At 46.1% G+C, this 18,309-nt stretch overlaps 1 protein-coding gene across 1 annotated transcript; it reads left to right on the top strand.

The window, feature by feature from the left end:
• The first annotated feature begins 10,420 nt into the window (after nucleotides 1-10,420).
• On the top strand, nucleotides 10,421-18,037 carry IER5 (immediate early response 5). The gene has a single exon (XM_026509172.4). The coding sequence runs from the start codon at nucleotides 10,636-10,638 to the stop codon at nucleotides 11,608-11,610; it is 975 nt and encodes a 324-aa protein (XP_026364957.2). The 5' UTR covers nucleotides 10,421-10,635; the 3' UTR covers nucleotides 11,611-18,037.
• The last annotated feature ends 272 nt before the right edge of the window (nucleotides 18,038-18,309 follow it).

Below are 18,309 nucleotides of genomic sequence, written 5' to 3'. Positions count from 1 at the left end.
GAAGCATGTCTAGGATGCAAAAGGAAGCAAGCCCGTGGTTTCTAGCAGCTGAGGTTGATTGGGAGTTAATTCATGAACAGGTTTCTGGGTTTGATAGCAGCTTTAATTCCCTTCCGCTGTATTTTCAAGGAAATTTTAAAACAGCAAAATCTAGAATCCAATTTGATAGGTATAATCTTTTAATTCTTTGAGGGTACATTTGGTCCTTCTATTTCTCTGCCTTCCTCCTTGATCTTCAAGCTCCTGACCTTCTGGAAGGTGTGTGGCCGGTCTGTTCTCTTTGTTTAGCGCATCGTGTGCTTTCCCTTCCCATCCACATCCCCACTCATGACAGGAGACATTTCAGGACCCCAGAGAGCCTGGGCTGGCAGAGCGAATTGACATGTGGGAGTGTGAGAGGCAGTGTTTCAGAGAAAAGGAAGAGGAAGAGGTAAAAATGGCAGGCTGAGAGAGCAGAAAAGGGGAAAATGAAATAAGGTAAGAAGAGGACAAGACAGAGAAGGAAGAAGGAAGAAAACGGGGCGGGGGAGGGGGGGAGCAACGCAATCCTAATCAGATCTCCCCAGACCTGGCATTGAGCAATTTCTGCGACAGGGAGTCAGGTTTAGAGAAGGGCTGGCTGCAACAGTCCTTCCAAATATGGGGGCGAGGTGGAGCAGAATTGCAAGAATACCAGAAGACCTGACTCATTCACTGAACCGCATCTCAAAGGGCGATTTTGTTTTAATTATTTAACTGGGGGAAATTATGAAATTATGAACTGGGGGGGGGATAGAAAATCTCAGCATCCATCATGTGTTGCTTTTGAAAATTATTATTTTGGAGCACAAGCTGTTTCCTGTCTTAAAAGCCTATTATCTATCTCCCTTTGCAGGTGGAGCCTGGGCTGCCTGCTAATTTAATCCCCTGGGTTTCCCCCTCTGCCTTCAAGATCTCACAGAGATGGAGGCTTTAAAAAGAGGGCACCTTTGTGTCTTCCTCCCCTTAAGGCCCTCCATCTACCCTGGCAGCTAAGAAGATGCTATTTTGGGAAACAGCAGCTGAGTGGGGAGGATTGTTAATTGTCAAACCCTTCTAGTCTAGTTAGATCTAACCAAAAAAAAAAAAAAAGAGAGAGAGAGAGAAAAGCCATACCCTTTCCCTTCATTCTATTTTCCTCTCACATCTGTGAGAGGCACACAAACTAATATTTTAAAAAATAAACCTAATTCTTCTACCCAATTGGAAACACATAAACATAATATTGGCTGGAGAACCAACCAAAATAGTTTAAAAATCATTTATAAGCCTCAAAACAAACAAACCAACCCAAAGCCCAAACAAAAAAATTCCTATCTTAACGGAAAGACTTCAGGGGCTCTGCCATGCATTCGGACCTGCCCTGCAGTAGCCTTTATTCAAACCACTGCGGCCAAACTGACTGAGCAGATCCCCCCTCCCCCGTAACACCCACTGACACACTGGAAAACAATCCTACCCAGGCACACTAATCGGAACATCCCCGATCACACGCACTCATTCCATCACGGCGTGGACAAATTCAAAATCAAACAGAAAAAGACCCAGACGGAGAAAAGGGTCCTCGGGACTCTGACCTCAGGAGCCCCCACGTGATTCTAAAGTTCCTAAGCATTACGTCAGCCTGCGAAGAAAACGGGTTGAAAAGACTGGGAACCAAATGCTTACGCTTCTTAAAAGGGCAATGCCACAAAACATTTTGTAACTAGTTTTTCTCCTTTGGCCAATTCTCATAATGGAAGGATCCTCGTCCTACTTGACTTTTAAAGGACACTTCCCCCGCCCCCAATGATCTTCTGGTATTTTCAAGGAATGCCAAAAGGAATGATCTTTTATTAAGAGAGGAGTTGAACTCGGAGAACTTCGTAAGGGATAAAGATGCAGGGAAGGATATGAGCGTGCTGCCTATTTTAAAATCATTTTTCCTCAAAAGAGCTCAGACTGCTTTATAAACATAAATCTGCTAATCCACACAGCAGCTCCTGGTTAGACAGCAGATCTGAAACTTCCTTTTACACTGCAGGATGTGTCTGTATAAATACTTACTCAGAATTTGCTTAGTCAAAATGAACATGAGATGAGTTAGTGATTTGGGGGTTTCAAACTGAATGAGCATTCATGTCAGCATTTAGATCAGCTGTGTTGATCTAAAATGGACTTGACTGATGAATCAGAATTTGCGCTATTAGCTTCAGCGATTAGAACGGGAGTGGGGAGTAGAGGCAGGACGTTCTTACTGGCTGAAGATGATGTATGGGTTGCTCCGAAAGGAGGTGCTGATACCCCGCGGGGGTTTTCAGTACATCATTAATCTATAATAAATGTCTAATCAGAGCAGAGTAGGCAAGCAATTACTTTCTCAGTAATAAAATCACGCATTTGTAAATAGCATGGCAGAAAAAGCAAACTATCAAAAATCAACTTATTTTATGTGAAAAAATAGCTTTTATAGGGAAAAGGTGGAGCTTAGGGTCATGAATAATAATGAGCTAGGATAAGCTAAAATGTATTTTATGTAATATTTTGGTTAATATGCCACTGGAGTGATGTATGTGGAGTACTCTTTTTTTTACCCTCTAGTTGGCTGTGTTTGAATAGTTTAGCCTCAGATTTGGAGAGCCCATTAATAACTTGTTTATCAACTAGTTATTGATCCCTCAATATGTACATAGCAATATTCAAGCCTCTGGGTGTAGAGGAGGCAGGATGCAAAGAAAGTATAACGTAACATCTCCCAACACTTCCCAGTGTTATTGGGATATGAGAAATATATCCACACAAAAGTTAAATAAATACTATGCAAGTAAATAAAACACAAAACAAAAATACAAAGGTTATCATAGATAACAAGTGGTATTGTGGTTTTCAGTAACAAATGACTATTAGAGTATGTGTGCCCAAGGGAGCACACAGTAAATACCAGTGGGCACGGAAGGCTTCCTGGAGGAAGTGGTGGTGCAGAATTTGGACAGGAGGGGGGAGGGCATTCTGTTGAGGAAGTAGAAGATAGATATACTTTTGATTAGACCTATCCAGCTGGGAAAGAGATGGGGCATTTATGTCGCTCCGGCTGCTAAGAAGGTTGAAAAGGTTTGCCTGAATTAATAGAATCTCGGAATTCTAGACCTGAAATGATCCTAAAACAATCATCTAGTCCGCTGGTTCTCAAACGTGACTGCACATTGTAATTACTTATGGAGTTTTAGAAAATTCCAATACCTGAGTCTCCCTCGAGTTTCTTATTTAAGCCATCTGCGGTGAGGTCTGGGCAGCTCCCTGTTTAAAGGCCCCCCAGGTGATTCTACTGTACGGCCTGAGTTGGAAGGCCACTGAGTTAGTTCAACTCCCCAGTTTTGTAAGATAAAGAGCGTGCACAGCTGGTGAGAAGCCAGGCTCTCTTCACCGCTCCAGGCTGTTTGTCTTTGACGGTGTGTTGTGCAGTACTCCAGAGACCAGGCCAGAGGGTTGGATTTTTGCCATAAGGTCATGGGGAGCCACTGAAGGTTTTTGTGCAGGGAAAATGGCACGTTAGAAACAAAACGGTCCTGCAGCTTCCAGGTGGACATCCGAATCTGGAAAGGATAAATGCATTCGAACAACGCACGGGAATGATGCTGTCCAAGTGAGTTTCTAAAATTTGTTTGCATGTTTGTATTTTGAATTTTAAAATAACATTGTGATAATTTCTGTGTTCTCACAATCAGATAAGTAGAATTATGCTTCTCTACCTGTGTGGGGACTTCTCAGTTCTAGAAAGAACTTCCGTCTGGCTGATCGACTCTGTTTTTTACCTTTTTCTTAGATTTTCTAAGAAACTAAGTGCTTTAACAACCATCTAAGTGTTTTATGGTTTACTTCCTTTTTACTTTATCTTCCCTCTCCTTTCCCTCTTCTCCAATCAAGGACATTTGTTAATTGCTCACAATATGCTCATGCATATGTATAGGTCCACACCACCTGATCCCTTTATTACTATTGGGGCACTGTCGTTCAATAGAAATATAATTTGAGGGGTGCCTGGGTGACTCAGTCGGTTGGGCATCTGTCTTCGGCCTGGGTCATGATGGGGCTCCTTGCTCAGTGGGGAGCCTGCTTCTCCCTCTCCCTCTGCTGCTCCCCCTGCTTGTGCTCCCTTGCTCTCTCTCTGTCAAATAAATAAATAAATTCTTTAAAAAAAGAAATATAATTTGAGCCACACATGAAAAAAGAAACAGATTATGTTAATTTTAATCATATTTTATTTAAGTCAGGATATCCAAGATTTTATCATTTCAGCATATAACTATTCTAAAAATATGAATGAGACATTTTATGTTCTCTTTTTGATACTAAGCCTTTGAACTCTGCTATGTATTTTATAATTGCAGCATTGATTCGGATGCTAAATTTTCAGTCCTCAAAAATATTACATAATAAAGTTGGGTTTCAAAAATGGATTTTACCCTGTTTTGGTTTTTAGATTTGAAGTAAATAAAATTTAAAGTTCAGTTCCTCAATCATCCTAGCCCCGTTGGCCCCTTGGCTACTATATTGAACAGTGCAGACCTCGGGTTTTATATGGTAGTGGCTTCTCATTCTGTGGCTTGAGAGGATGGTAGGCTCATTGTAATGATTTTGAGTTCTCTATTTATGGAGGAATCTGTTCTCTAGGCGGACTAAAGGAGGCAAGGTATGACAAAGATGATTATAAAAATAACCTAAGTTTCTCTGAACCAAGATACAAAATTTAGGACAAGAAGTAGGGCTCATTTAGGAAAGGAAATGGGGAGGAGGGAAAAAGGGCAGGTTTTGGTGCCTACTCCTGGTCAAATGTTATTTGAAAATAAAGAAATTCTATAGTAGTCAAGCTGCCGAAAGGGGGGGAAATGATGTAAAATGACAGAAGAGTGAGAGAAAAAAAGTTTAATTAGAAAGTGGCCTTGGGGGTGCCTGGGTGGCTCAGTCAGGCATCTGACTCTTGATTTCGGTTCAGGTCAAGATCTCAGGCTTGTGAGATCGAAACTCCGCGTCTGGCTCCACGCTCAGCTTAAGATTCTCTCTCTCCCCACCCACCCCCCACCTGCTCACGAGCTCTCTCTTAAATAGATAGGTAGATAGATAGATAAATAGATAGATAAATAAGCTTTGCCCTCAGAAGAGAAAGAGGAGTATTGCCTACATAAAGTGCTAATAATGTATTTTTGTAGAGCTTTGCCCCTAAAGAATTCAGGATTTCATACAAATGGTTATTCACTTACATAAGCAACTTTGACCCCCGAAAATTTCCAAGTGGCCTAACATTGCAAGGTAGGCTCAGTGCAGGGAACTTACTTCACCCACGCCTGTCGCTCCTCGTTACTTCTCACAGAGCAAGCTGTGGAATGTATAATCCGTGGTGCGTTTGCATTGTTCTTATACAGGCTAGACTTAATTTAAAGCAATATAAGTTCTGTAATCATCTGATAATAATCATTTGTCTTCCATTTGTCATGCAAGAAATAAAGAACAACAAGAAATAAAGTCGACAGCTGTGGGCACGCAGGCCCTCTCTTAGAGGAATCCTCTAGCCAGAGCCCAGAGGGCACCTGAGTGGGAACAGGTGTGGCCAACTCTCAGCCTGCTGCCCTGCTCCTGTGTGTCCAGGGGAGAGGACTGGGGTGGAAGGACGGACCAGACTCCATGGACACGCCCTGGCTGCTTTTTCCAGAGCAGTTGCTTCCTGGATCCTTCTCATACCGCCAGTGTTTCTCATCTTGCTACTACTTTTTTTTTAACTGAGAAAGTCTCAACGATTGATAATGGCAAATTCGAACTCAGTTACCTGCTTTCTTTTCTTTCTTTTTTTTTTTTTAAGATTTTATTTACTTACTTGAGAGAAAGAGACTGAGAGAGCAAGAGAGGGGAGAGGGTCAGAGGGAGAAGCAGACTGCCCGCTGAGCCGGGACCCTGATGCGGGACTGGGTCTTGGGACTCTAGGATCATGACCTGAGCTGAAGGCAGTCGCTTAACCAACTGAGCCATTCAGGCACCCCAGTTACCTGCTTTCTAGAGCTTAGGAAACGTTGTTCTAGATCTCTCTTTTGGTAGGGGGAGGTAAAGCTTGCTGAGTTTAAGAGATGAGTTCTCAAGGTTCCATTCTGTTGTCTCAGGATTAGAAGAAGTCCTGATAATAGAAGTACTCATGCTCAATTTCAAGTCAGTGGACGTTTCCTGAGCAGCTACTATGTGGTATTGTAGAAAAACCACATACAATTCAACAAGCGCTGTGTGCCTGGTAATCTGGGCACTGCTATAATAAGAACAATATCAGGAAATAGACATAGTGAGTGCTTATAGGGCACTGGGAGCTGTACTCAGCCTCTTACATATTGTTCTTTCCGTTTTCTTTTTTTTTAAAGATATCTATCTATCTATCTATCTATCTATCTATCTATCAGAGAGAGAGCACAAGCAGGGGCAGCTGCAGGCAAAGGGAGAAGGAGGCTCCCTGCTGAGGAAAGAACCTGACATGGTATTCGATCCCAGGACCCTGGCATCATGACCTGAGCTGAAAGCAGATGCTTAACCGACTGAGCCACCCAGGCGTCCCAGTATTGTCATTTCCATTTTACACAATAGGCGACCAAGGCATGGAAAGGTTGATTAACTTGCTCATGCTACAAGACTAGGGCATGACTTTCTCATTTCACTTAGATGTGACGTAACTTTCCAAAGGTCACACCGCAAGTAAGAGATGAAACAAGATAACCTGGTCCCAGAACTCTGTACTCCAGCTTTAGAGTTCCACAGGTTTGGAGTTCAATCCCACCCTCTCCATTTATACCTACGTGACTTGGGGGAAATTATTTGACTTTCAGAGCCCTAGTTTCCTGATCTACTTTCAGAACTTTATAAGGATGATAAATAATGGCTGGAAAAGTGACTAGCACAGTGCCTGATAGACATTATCATTATTAGACATTCATTAAACCAAGTGCATAATCACCCAGTATACACTGGTATGGCCACCCCAGTTGTTAAAATATTGTAATGGTTCCATGCCAGTTGGCAGAATGGCTGCCCCAGGCCCCTGAGTGCACCCTTTCCTGGCCGCTCAGCTGCTCCTGCAGGAATCCGCCATAAACCCTGGCACCATAAGGGCCTCCAGGATTCTGTTCTGGTGGTGACTGCCTGTGTCGTACATTTCTTAAATATTCTCACTGTCTTCTGGCTACAAATATGAGATGGGCTCCTGCCTTCGATGACAGCACAGTTTGAGAGGAGCCCTGAACATGACAGGTGCAAGTGAGGAGAGCAGTGCTGAGGGACCACGAATGCAGAGGCAATGGTGAAACTCCCAGCTCACGTGGGTCAGCTTCACCTAATGCATGCTCTATCAGTGACCTGTTTGAGTGGGTGGGGACATCCCAGGTCATCACTACAGTTCCTCGTGTTTCTTGTTTTGTTTTTTTTAACTCTTCTTAACTTCACTTAGTTCAGGCCTTCACGACCCTTTGCCTAAACTCTCACAAGAGCTTTATAATTAAGTAATCTTCTTTGTAGTTCAGTTGTAAATTAAGTGTGCTGGCTGTTCTAGAATCTGTTCTGTGGTTCTCTTACTCAACAACCTCAGGTAGCTCCCTGTGGCCCCATCTCCTCATTGAGGCATCCATGACCCACTGTCATATAGCTCCAGCCTCTGTTTCTTGCCCTTTCCACTTATTATTGCTGTCTGGAACACCTGCCGAATATGCTCCCTATACCAAACTTTGTTTCTCCTGCCGCTCAGAACTCGTGGATCCTACCCCAGCATTTTTCAACACCCTCTTCAAGTATAGCTTCTTTCTCCTGTTTCTCCCCTCCTCAGCTTCTTCTCCTACCCCTGGGTCTTTTGTGGGGTGATATTTTCTAATTAACATACATCGATTTCTTCTTATATGCCAAGCTATTCAAAGAGCTTCACATGTGTTGCCTTGTTTTATCCTCACAAAAACTCTAATTGGTGGGGACTATTATTTCTATTTTCAGATGGAAAAGATGAAGGCACAGAGAGGTAAAATAACTTTCCAAAGGTCACACAGCAAGTAAAATGTGGAGCTGGGATTGCAACTCAGGAAGCCTTCCTTCAAAGTCTGCACTCTTAATCAGTGTTTTGTAGTGACTAATGACTCTCAAAGAAAAATAGAAGAAATAATCTTCATGTTACTACTCAAAATATGTGGCTTGCTTCTGTAATTATTCATGTTACTATTTTATCTCCTTTATGCAAGCTGAAAATTCCTAGAGGGGAGGAACTCTGGGTCTCATGGCCTGGTGTCTCAACTACCATTAATAAGACGTGGCATAAGTAATGTTACTGAGCCATCACATCCTTTGGAGGCCTCTTGACTGTGAATTGGCCATTATCAATCCCACTCTTCACTATTTTTCCTAACCAAATATCCCCCCTGGCCAAACCCTGGTGCAGGATCAGGCCAGCCATTCCATGTGGATTCCAAGAAAGCTATGCCTAGGTTTATGATTCAGATTGTGGCTGAGAGTTGTCACTTTAAAAAATTTTAATGCCAGTATAGTTAATATACATTGTTATATTAGTTTTGGGTGTACAATGTAGGGATTCAGCACTTCCATACATCAACTAGTGTTCATCACATCAAATCCTTTTTTTTCCTTTAAGAGTTTATTTATTTGAGAGAGAGGAAGAGAGAGAGTATGTGCACAAGAGCAGGAGCAGGGAGGGGCAGAAGGAGAAGCAGACTCCTCGCTGAGCAGGGAGCCGATGATATGGGCTCAATCCCAGGACCTTGAGAACATGACCCCGAGATCATGACCTGAGCCGAAGACAGCCCGTTTTTTTTTTTTTTAAGATTTTATTTATTTATTTGACAGAGAGAGACAGCCAGTGAGAGAGGGAACACAAGCAGGGGGAGTGGGAGAGGAAGAAGCAGGCTCCCGGCAGAGCAGGGAGCCCGATTCGGGGCTCTATCCCAGAACACCAGGATCACGCCCTGAACCAAAGGCAGACCTTTAACAACTGAGCCACCCAGGCGCCCCAAGACAGACCCTTAACCTACTGAGCCACCCAGGAGTCACAACAAGTGCCCTCCTTAATCCCCATCACCTATTTCACCCATCCCCTCCCCCAACCATCAGTTTGTTCTCTACAGTTAAGAGTCTGGTTTGTCTCTGTTTTTCTTCACTTGTTTGTTTCGTTTCTTAAATTCCACATGTGAGTGAAATCATATGCTATTTGTCTTTCTCTCTGACTTATGTCACTTAGCATTACATTCTTTAGTTCCATCCATGTCATTGGAAATGGCAGATTTCATTCTTTTTTATGGCTGAATAAGATTCCACTGTGTGTATGTATCATCCATTTATCTATGGATGGTGAGAGTTGTCATTTATCTTCTGCATAATAGAGTAGATGTGTATGTGATATCTCCCTTTTAGAGTTGGAGAAACTAAGGTATCCTGAGGTTCTTTACCCAGAATCATCAGGCAGGTCTGTGGTGGAGCTTGGGTGAACTAATTCAGACTGACTCTCCAGGAACCCAGTCCAGGACTCTGGACAACACTCTGGTGATTCTGCCCTGATGCCACGTACTAAGAATCACTGGATGGACTAAGTTGTTGAGAGACCAGAAAAGTCTGGAACAATCTTCCCCTGTATTTTTACCTTGACACAAAATAAAATTATGACATCATGATAGGAACACAGGACTTCTCTGTTTGTATTTTTAGAACTTGGTAGATTCTTCCAAGGGTGAACTGATCAGTCCTTGTGTTGAGGAAAAAATCACTGGGTAGAACTTGTACCACTTTTCATTGAAACTTATGTGACAAGTGTTTGTTCTAGAATCTAAAGAACAGTGATAGATGATGGCTTTAGTAGAGAACCAATAATTGCGTACCTAGTTACAATTCCTTAATAAACAGCCAAAAACTTAGGAACTTTTAGAACCCCCTTTTTCTTTCTTGGGGGTTAGAATCCACAGATCCTAAGCGTGTGTGTGACTCTAGGAAGGCAAGGCACTCATCCAAAATCAGTTATCTGCTAAATACCTTGTGGTAATACTACTTATTATCCAGGGGTATACTCAGATGAAAGGTTGAGTGGTTTAGTTCCCTCTGGTTCTGGCAAGCCCCCGCACAAGCCAGAATCCTTAACTACAAACCACACTCTGGCTACGCCTCCGCCCCATCACCCGCCGGGCGGCGCGCAAGCCCGGACCCGTCCGGCCACCGGCGCACGTTGTCGCCCCCTTTAAGAGCCTGCTCCGCGGGACTAACGTTCGAATAGCCGAGGCGCCCCTCCTCGGCCTCCGATTGGCCGCGCGCGGCGCAGGAGGGCGCGCCGGCCAGCCCCGGAACGGTTGGCGGCCCGTCGCGATTGGCGGTCGAGGGCCATATATAAGGCGGCTGGCGTCCGGGCTCCCCTCAGTTAGCGACCGGACCTGGGACTGGACTGTTTTGTGTTGTGAATAGGACGCGGGGGTCGGTGAGCGCGTCACCCGAGTCGTTTCTCTTCAGCCTTCAAGTATCGAGGGTCCAGCCCCGGATTGGACTTGTCGACGCCTCTCGTCCCCTCTCAGCTTCCGAACGTGAGCTGGGGATTCACGCCTCACCTCGGCGCCAGCCCCGCGAAGGGGAGGCAGGATGGAGTTCAAGCTGGAGGCTCACCGCATCGTCAGCATCTCCCTGGGCAAGATCTACAACTCGCGGGTCCAGCGCGGCGGCATCAAACTGCACAAGAACCTGCTGGTCTCGCTGGTGCTGCGTAGCGCCCGCCAGGTCTACCTGAGTGACCCGTGTCCGAGCCTCTACCTGGCCGGTCCCGCGGGGAGCCCGGCGGTGCCGCCGCCGCAGCTCGGGGAGCCGGCGGCCGGGCCGCCCGCGGGCTGGGGGGAGCCGCCCCCGCCGGCCGCCGGTGCCGCTTGGCCCGAGACCGAGCCGGAGCGCCCCGCTGGCCTGGCCGCGCCGCGGGCGGGCGACGCGGAGCCCGCGGTCCCCGTGACGGGCGCCGGGGACACTCTTCGGGGCGGAGAGGCGGAGGCGGCGGAAGCCGCCTGGCGCCGCGTGGAGGGACCGCGCGAGATGGCGGAGGGAGGAGCCGGGGGTCCCGCTGGAGGCTCGGACGGCTTCCCCGAGGGGCCCCGTGGGGCGCGCCGCCACGGCGGCTGCCCCCCAGGAGCGGAGGACCGGGAGGGGCCTCTGGGCGCGTGCCCCCGAGTTGACTGCTGCTGCGCGCCGCGGCCAGCCGAGGACGAGCCCCCGGCACCGCCCGCGGTCGGCCCCCGGAAGCGCGGCGCGGCGGGCGTGGGTGGCGGCCCCGCGGGCGGCCCGGCGCCCGGCTCGAGCCCGCTGAAGAAGCCCCGCCGGAACTCAGAGGAGCAGCCGGGCGGGGCGGCGGCGGCGGCGGAGGAGGAGATGGAGACCGGTAACGTGGCTAACCTCATTAGCATCTTCGGTTCCAGCTTCTCGGGACTGTTGCGGAAAAGCCCCGGGGGCGGCCGGGAGGAAGCCGAAGGAGAGGAGAGCGGTCCGGAAGCCGCGGAGCCCGGGCAGATCTGCTGCGATAAGCCGGTGCTGAGAGACATTAACCCTTGGAGCACAGCCATCGTGGCCTTCTGAGCCCCCGGGTCCCCTTCGGAAGGAGGTTGAGCAGCGGGGTGGCCCCGACGTGAGGCCGCGAGGACGGCCCAGGGACCGTAGGCGCTGGGCGTGTGGCGGAGAGCGCGGCTGCCGCCGGGCCGCACAAACTGCGCTCGGGCTCGGCGGCCCCGCCGCGCCGAGCCTCCCCGCGGTCTCCTCTGGAGGCTTGGGGGTGCGAGGCCGGTCGGAAGAGGACGATCGTTCGCGTTTGTGTAGTGTTATGTCTGTGTACGTACGCTTGTCTTGTTGAATTAAGACTATTTTGTCCTTCTGGAATGCATCACCCCTTTCCCAGGGCTTAGGAGATTGGGGGCAGACGGGGACTTTCCTCTGCCGGCAGCGCCGAGAAGGAAGCGGCTGAGGGGGGCCGGGGCCGGGGAGTTCCCCTTTCGTACCCGGGGGAGGAAGGGACTTTACACACACCCCTCACATGAAAGCGAGCACCGCACCGGGGCCAGGAGTGGCATTTCCTCACAGGATTTCCTAAGACTGGAGGGATTTAGGCTGGGGTAGAGACTTGTAGTCTTTCTCCCCCCACCCCCTCCCCTCCTAGCTCCCTGAAAAACGCTTGACCCTGTGATCACTCTGGGAAAAGGGAATATGAGCGGCCCTTGTCTTCCCCACAGGGAAAGAAGAAAAAAAAAGCTTGATGAACTTCACAGAAGAGTTCAAGCTTGGAAATATGGAGTATATAGAGAATAGATATATTTTTAAAAGCTCTAGATCAGAACTACTACACAGTGCTTTTAAAAAGTGTTCAGTGAAACAAAGTTTACAGACAGAAGCCCTAAGTGGAAAGACCTTATGGTTTTGTAGATACGGTGACTCCAGTCTTTGTTGTATAAAGGTTGGGGGAGCTGACAAGGTTTTTGTACAGTATTTTCTCCTTCGTTGTATTGATTTTTGTATAAAAATGTAACTTTACGTGTCTAACACGTATTAAATATTTTGAAGCAAGTTAATTGCCTCCTTGTCTGTAATCACCTGTCTGGGTTGGGAGAGAAGTGGGAGGAGGGGAACTGTGTCCTGGCCGTCAAAGTGTGGTTCTTAGTATCAGTCATGCACAGACTGGGGACATTGTTTGCTGATTTCATTCACTAAGTATCAAGAGACTCGTTTAAGGTTTCTCCCCTAGATGGGAGGATAGCTATTAGTTAACCAATATCAGTGGCCAGCCAGTTTCTTGAAACCTGTCACTACAACTGCCTTTTTAAAAGTCCGTTTAGCCAGTTTGATTTTCTACAGGCCAATCTGATGGTGTCTGATGCTAAATGACTTTAGTGCCAACTTTTGAAGCCCTTCCCATATGCAAAAATGTTTTCACAAAAACTAAGTTTTATCCTGTTAAACTATATACCATGGGTCATCTTTCAACTTTGTTATTGAAAAAAACTGACACATGAGGGAAACTGATGAGACCGACTTGCCCAGTTGGCCAGACCCACCTCTGCAGTCTAGTGGATGTCAGGATGGAATTTTCAATGCTTTTTTTTTCTTTTATTGTTTTATCTGTAGAAAGTGAATGCATCAGTGAAAGGAAATTGGCTTGTGTCAAATTAGATAAGGGAGGAGGGCTAGGCAAATTCAACTTACTTGGCAAAACTTCCTGATTTGCTCCAGTGTTTGGGTCATGGTAAACACTTAGGTGATGACAGCGGAGCTATTTTACTATAATCATTGCATTTAAGAGAGCCTTTTGTCTAAGGCAAATACTCACGGTTCAAAGGTATTCACTAATCCACAAAAGCAAATCAATTAGAAATATTAATAAAATATTAATAAAATATTGTTACTAGTACTTTAAACGCTGGTATTGGTCAATAACAGCTTATAAATAGGGTGTTTAAGAGATGGGACAAATTGAGGTTAGACAAAGCTTTAAGTAAGGGTTATGGCCTTTGTACAGAAGGAGCAAATGAATGGGCAAATGAATGGTGCTTTAGTGTTCCTAAAGTCTTGATTATGTGAACTGTCATAACTGAGTAGGCCAGTGCTTTGCTTTTTTTGCAAATCTATTAGTGATTCATTAAGCATAAGGAACTTTCTGCTTTATGCTCTATCACCTTAATAATCATAGAATTAAACCTTGCCTAACCAGGGTCTTATTAAAATTGACGTGTTTTTCAGAAATTAGCTACTTGAGTCCTGTTCTAGCCACAAGAGATCCATTGAGTGCTGACTACTTAAACTGAAGAGGGGGTCCAGGGTGTGGATTTTGTAAACATTTCCTGTTGCTAGAAAGTAATTATGCTTAAACAGCTATCTCAGTGCATTTTTATATTTGAAAGGAGGTAACATTTGGTGTGTTTAAGAGAGTTGATATATTTTGGATAAGACCAAAGTTCCTGTTTTCACATTAAGTTGAACCATGGGACCATGTTTCTGTGTAATTTAGAGAATGTAAATGGACATACTTGATAGGGAGACATAGCTTTGTAGGAAATCCGAAAACATCGTTTTTGTTGCAGGGTTGTTGCAGAAGCAATGTGTGTAATGGTTAGAGCATGGGCCCTGGAGCCAGACTTCCTGGGTTTGTCTCTTGGTTCTGCTACTTATTCCTTTTTCTCTGCCTCAGTTTTCCCAAATGTGAAATTGAGATAATTGTATCTACCTCGTAGGGTTGTGAAAATTAATGAGTTAATGCCCCTAAAGTTCCTTAGAAAAGTGAGCAGACATAGTGAGCACTCAGTTATCATTGTTAACTTAGAAGTGAATTTTGTGTATAAATCAGATACATTTTACTGTCAAAGAATTGTATATATTTGTAAGAAAGGTGAGTAAGGGAGAATCTATTTTAAACTTAGCCTATCTGTGAATGCCGGGTTCTTTTCTTCTTCTCTGAACACTTGGCAGTTTCAAAGCTTAGTTGCATCAGCATTGGTTTTGCTGTTCTGTACGTCTCACACCAACTCTGACTTTCCTGATTGTATCAAACAACTCTATTTTCAGGGAGGAGTAAGCAGGAGTGAAAACACTCAAGGAGCAAAGATCTTGTTGACATACAAATGCTTTCTGTGGATGAGTAAAGAAAAAAAATAGCCCATGGAGTTATTTTTAGCCTGAATTGCTTGGGCATAGAATGTTTCTTAAGCCATGTTAATTGATAGGTCCTGGGAAAGAGCCTTCCTGGTGCCAGGACTGGGTTATCACACACAACTAAATCAGAGTCACTGTGACTAGAAATGAAGCTGTTGTTTTAGTACCTAACCACTTTTTGACCACTCTGGGAGGGACCTCTTCTCTTGATCAAATTAGCTGTGGTCTAGGAAAAAAAAATTTTTTTTGAGCGCTGTGTAAAAACTAGTTGTTTAAAGTGCCTTTTTTTTTTTAATTCAATTAATTTATTTGAGAGAGAAAGAGCACAAGAAGGGGAAGGGGCAGAGGGAGAGAGGGAAGCAGACTACTGGCCAAGCAGGGAGCCCGATAGGGGGCCCAATCCCAGGACCCTGGGATCGTGACCTGAGCTGAAGACACCCAATGACTGAGTCACCAGGCGCCTGTTTAAAGTGCATTTTGATGAATACTCCCAAGAAGATCACATAGTGAATAAAGGTGATGTTTTAGTACAGTGCTTCTTACCATGTCACTTTAAACCTACCTTCCCTCTCGAAACCATTGATTGTATTTGGGGAAAGGAACTAATGATGGAAAGCTTGACCTGCCCCTCCTCGGTGACTGCATTTCCTCTAAGGCACCTAGTAGAGTAAGGCACCCTTCTATCCCTACCATTCATCACCGATTGGATTTGGGGGTGAGAAGTGGAAAGGAATGGGCTATTTAGCAACATTGGTAGAATTCTTCTCAGACTAAAGATGCAGTAAATATTGGGAATGGAATTAATAATGACAAAACTGCTCTGTTTTTATCACTGGATTAGTCTGAGTCTCTCACCTCAACTTGCTAGGCATGACAACTCAGAGCCTGTGAGATGGGGTTGGAAAGGCTAATACCCACTGCGACATGGAGTTTGATGGACATTTATTTCCTTATACTTTTTTTAAAAAGTAGAGTTAGTTCAGTTCACTGAATAACCAAAGAACTTCTGATCTCTTGCCCTAAATATTCTTGTCCTGTTTGTGAATTTTTTATTCTTGTAGGTTTGCTTTTATCCCAGCAGTTACTGAAAGAAGACGAGAATGAAAAGAAACAGTGATCCAACCCTCCCGTGACTATGAAAGAAGCCATTACTATTAGGTGCAGAACTCCGGTGGGAGTGAGGTCTGCTTCCCAGGATTCCTGGCACTCTTTCCAGTAATGAACAGTTTGTTTCTCAGCCTTTGAACCATTATTCACATTTAAAATTCTACCCAGTGGAAAGCCTTCAGAGGAAAAATATAGTAGAAGTAGAATTGATGTGAGGAATCATTGTGATCTTAACTCATGTCTTTGGAATTTTTTAGTAACAATTCTTGAGGGTATAGAGAAGAGAATATGTGAGAGCAGAAAGTGTAAAAGGATACCCACTTCTAGTAGAATGCCTCCTTCCTGATCCAAACGCAGTTCTTCCCAATGCCTGCCACCACCCCCTCCCCCAGCAGGAACAAGCGTTTTAAAAATAAAACCCTTCTCTAGCTCCATCTCCGAGGAATATAGCCCAAAGCGTCTTTGCTGGACTATATCCTGGGGTTTATCTCAAACATTTGGAATCTTACAAGCAGGGAGGGAGAAGTCTCCTGGGACTGCATTCCTAAAAGGGCCTCTCCCTCTGCCCTGCTCTCCTGATCAGCAGCATCTCCCACCACTGGGTACTGCCCGCTTATGGGCAGGTGAGGAGTACTGGCTCTCAGCTTTTGCAAACTGCGGGAAGAAGGGCTGCTCCCTGTCCCTACCACTGAGCATCTTCCACAGGTGATTCTCTTAGCATAAAGTAGGCCTGTGATTTCTTGATAAATCCACCTATTTCATAAAGTTTTCTGGGACCTGGTCACAAGAAGCCCCCGTGCCTGTGTGATAAGCCACATCCCTAAATTACAGAATGAAGGTAAGACCCAGCTTCCCCCTTTCTACCCACTTAGCAGCACCAAGTCAGCCCTGGCGCCCTCTGCTTTCTCCCTATGAACTTGGACCTCTCTCTGCCAGGCTGCCCCAGCCTGTCATTCCACTAGATGCCAAGGCAAGGCTCCTTTCAGTTTTTCTAGAACTCAGGGATGTGCCAAATGCCATGTGTTCCCACCTGCTCATTTTTCACTACGTTCGATCTCTCAAGTCTTGGGGCAGGGCAGCTGCTGGAAACGCGCTTTCTCTGAGGTAAAAGAAAATCATTCTAATCCCTCTGCTCAAAGCACTGAAGTTGTCTCTGAGCGGCAGGATTTCCTTTGGCTACTCTCCATACTTGATCCCTTTCCTGGATCCCACTTGAGGTTTTCTCCGGGTTGATCCACGTCTGTGTGGCTATTTGTTTCTAGCCAGTCACGGCATCACACTGCCCTTTGTGGCATAGATACTTCCTTCAGTGTGTAGTTGTCCTTCCTGTCTGTCTATCTGGGTCCTAGTCTTCCCTCCCTCCACCCTCTCCCGAGGACACTCACATTCATTGTGTACCTGGGGAAGAGTCTGAGCGCCCAGGGAAGAGCTGTGAATGGGAACGCTCCCGCCAGCTAAGATGGAGCAGAGTGGGATCTCTTGACCTTGAGACGTGCAGAATCTCTGGAGACTCTACGCCCCGGAGATCAAGCCACAGCTGTGGTTGTTGGTCGCCCAATCCAATCCCAGTGCCTCGCCAGACCCCCAATTCCATCATAATAGCAGGGGGTGGGCATGGGAGTATCCATCCAGAAACAGGAGCAGCTGCTGAAAAACAGCCTGGCTTGTGGCCAGATGGAGGGAAGGAGAGGCAAAGGCAGGGGAGCCCAAACTTGGGCTACACAGCATTTCCGCTCCCCCTTTCCTGGAACTGCATGTGCCGCTTTTTGGAACAGATAATGAATCACAGAGCTGCTCTGATGAAGAAATCCAAAAGTGCCTCTTGCCTTGTCTCCCCCATCTAGGCTTTGATTAATAGAAACTTTTTACAGTGGTTACCAGAACTGGGAGTAGGGGAATAGTTACAACCCCACTGGAATCATGCAACAGAAGTGACCAGTAGGAAGTGAGTTAGACGGCGTGAAGAGATCCCGCGGGCTGGAGGGGCTGTCAGTGGGAGGAATTGCCACGGAGTCAAGTTCTCCTGCTCTAAAGGTCTGCTGTGGGCCAAGTGAATCCAGGGCAGGAGCACCCCACCCACTTTTTTCTCCCCAGCTTTTCTCAAGCTGCACCCATTTTCTTTAGACAATTTCCAAATTCTATTTTTGGTTTGGAAAAGGGTGAAAGTGCCTTGGCATCTGCATTTATCAGCTCGCTCTCTCCCCGCGTGACCTACTTTAGAGACGGGGGTTGCTTTTATCTTCATGGCTGTGGGAGAAATCCCTGAAAGCAAAAATTCCGTTTCAGAAGCTGAACTTAAGGGACATGGGACACTATGTTGAGGTGGTTATTATTCTATGATTTCTGTGGTTTTCTCCCCGCCCCCCCCCCCACCCCACTTCCTCTTCACAGTGTCTTTTTAAAAGGTGCTTCTAATCCGCAGGGCTAAGAGCCCTTGGAAAGATGCCTGTAAAGCTGCCGTGTGGGGGCGAGTCCGGCATGTGGGCTGGCCCACTGTCTGCTTCCCAACCTTTGAGTCACCTCAGCAGCAGGCAT

This window comes from Ursus arctos, unplaced genomic scaffold (assembly GCF_023065955.2).
Source record: "Ursus arctos isolate Adak ecotype North America unplaced genomic scaffold, UrsArc2.0 scaffold_2, whole genome shotgun sequence".
Classification (NCBI taxonomy): domain Eukaryota; kingdom Metazoa; phylum Chordata; class Mammalia; order Carnivora; family Ursidae; genus Ursus; species Ursus arctos.
Note: the sequence above shows the minus strand (reverse complement) of the source record. Positions and strands in the feature narration are given on the sequence as shown.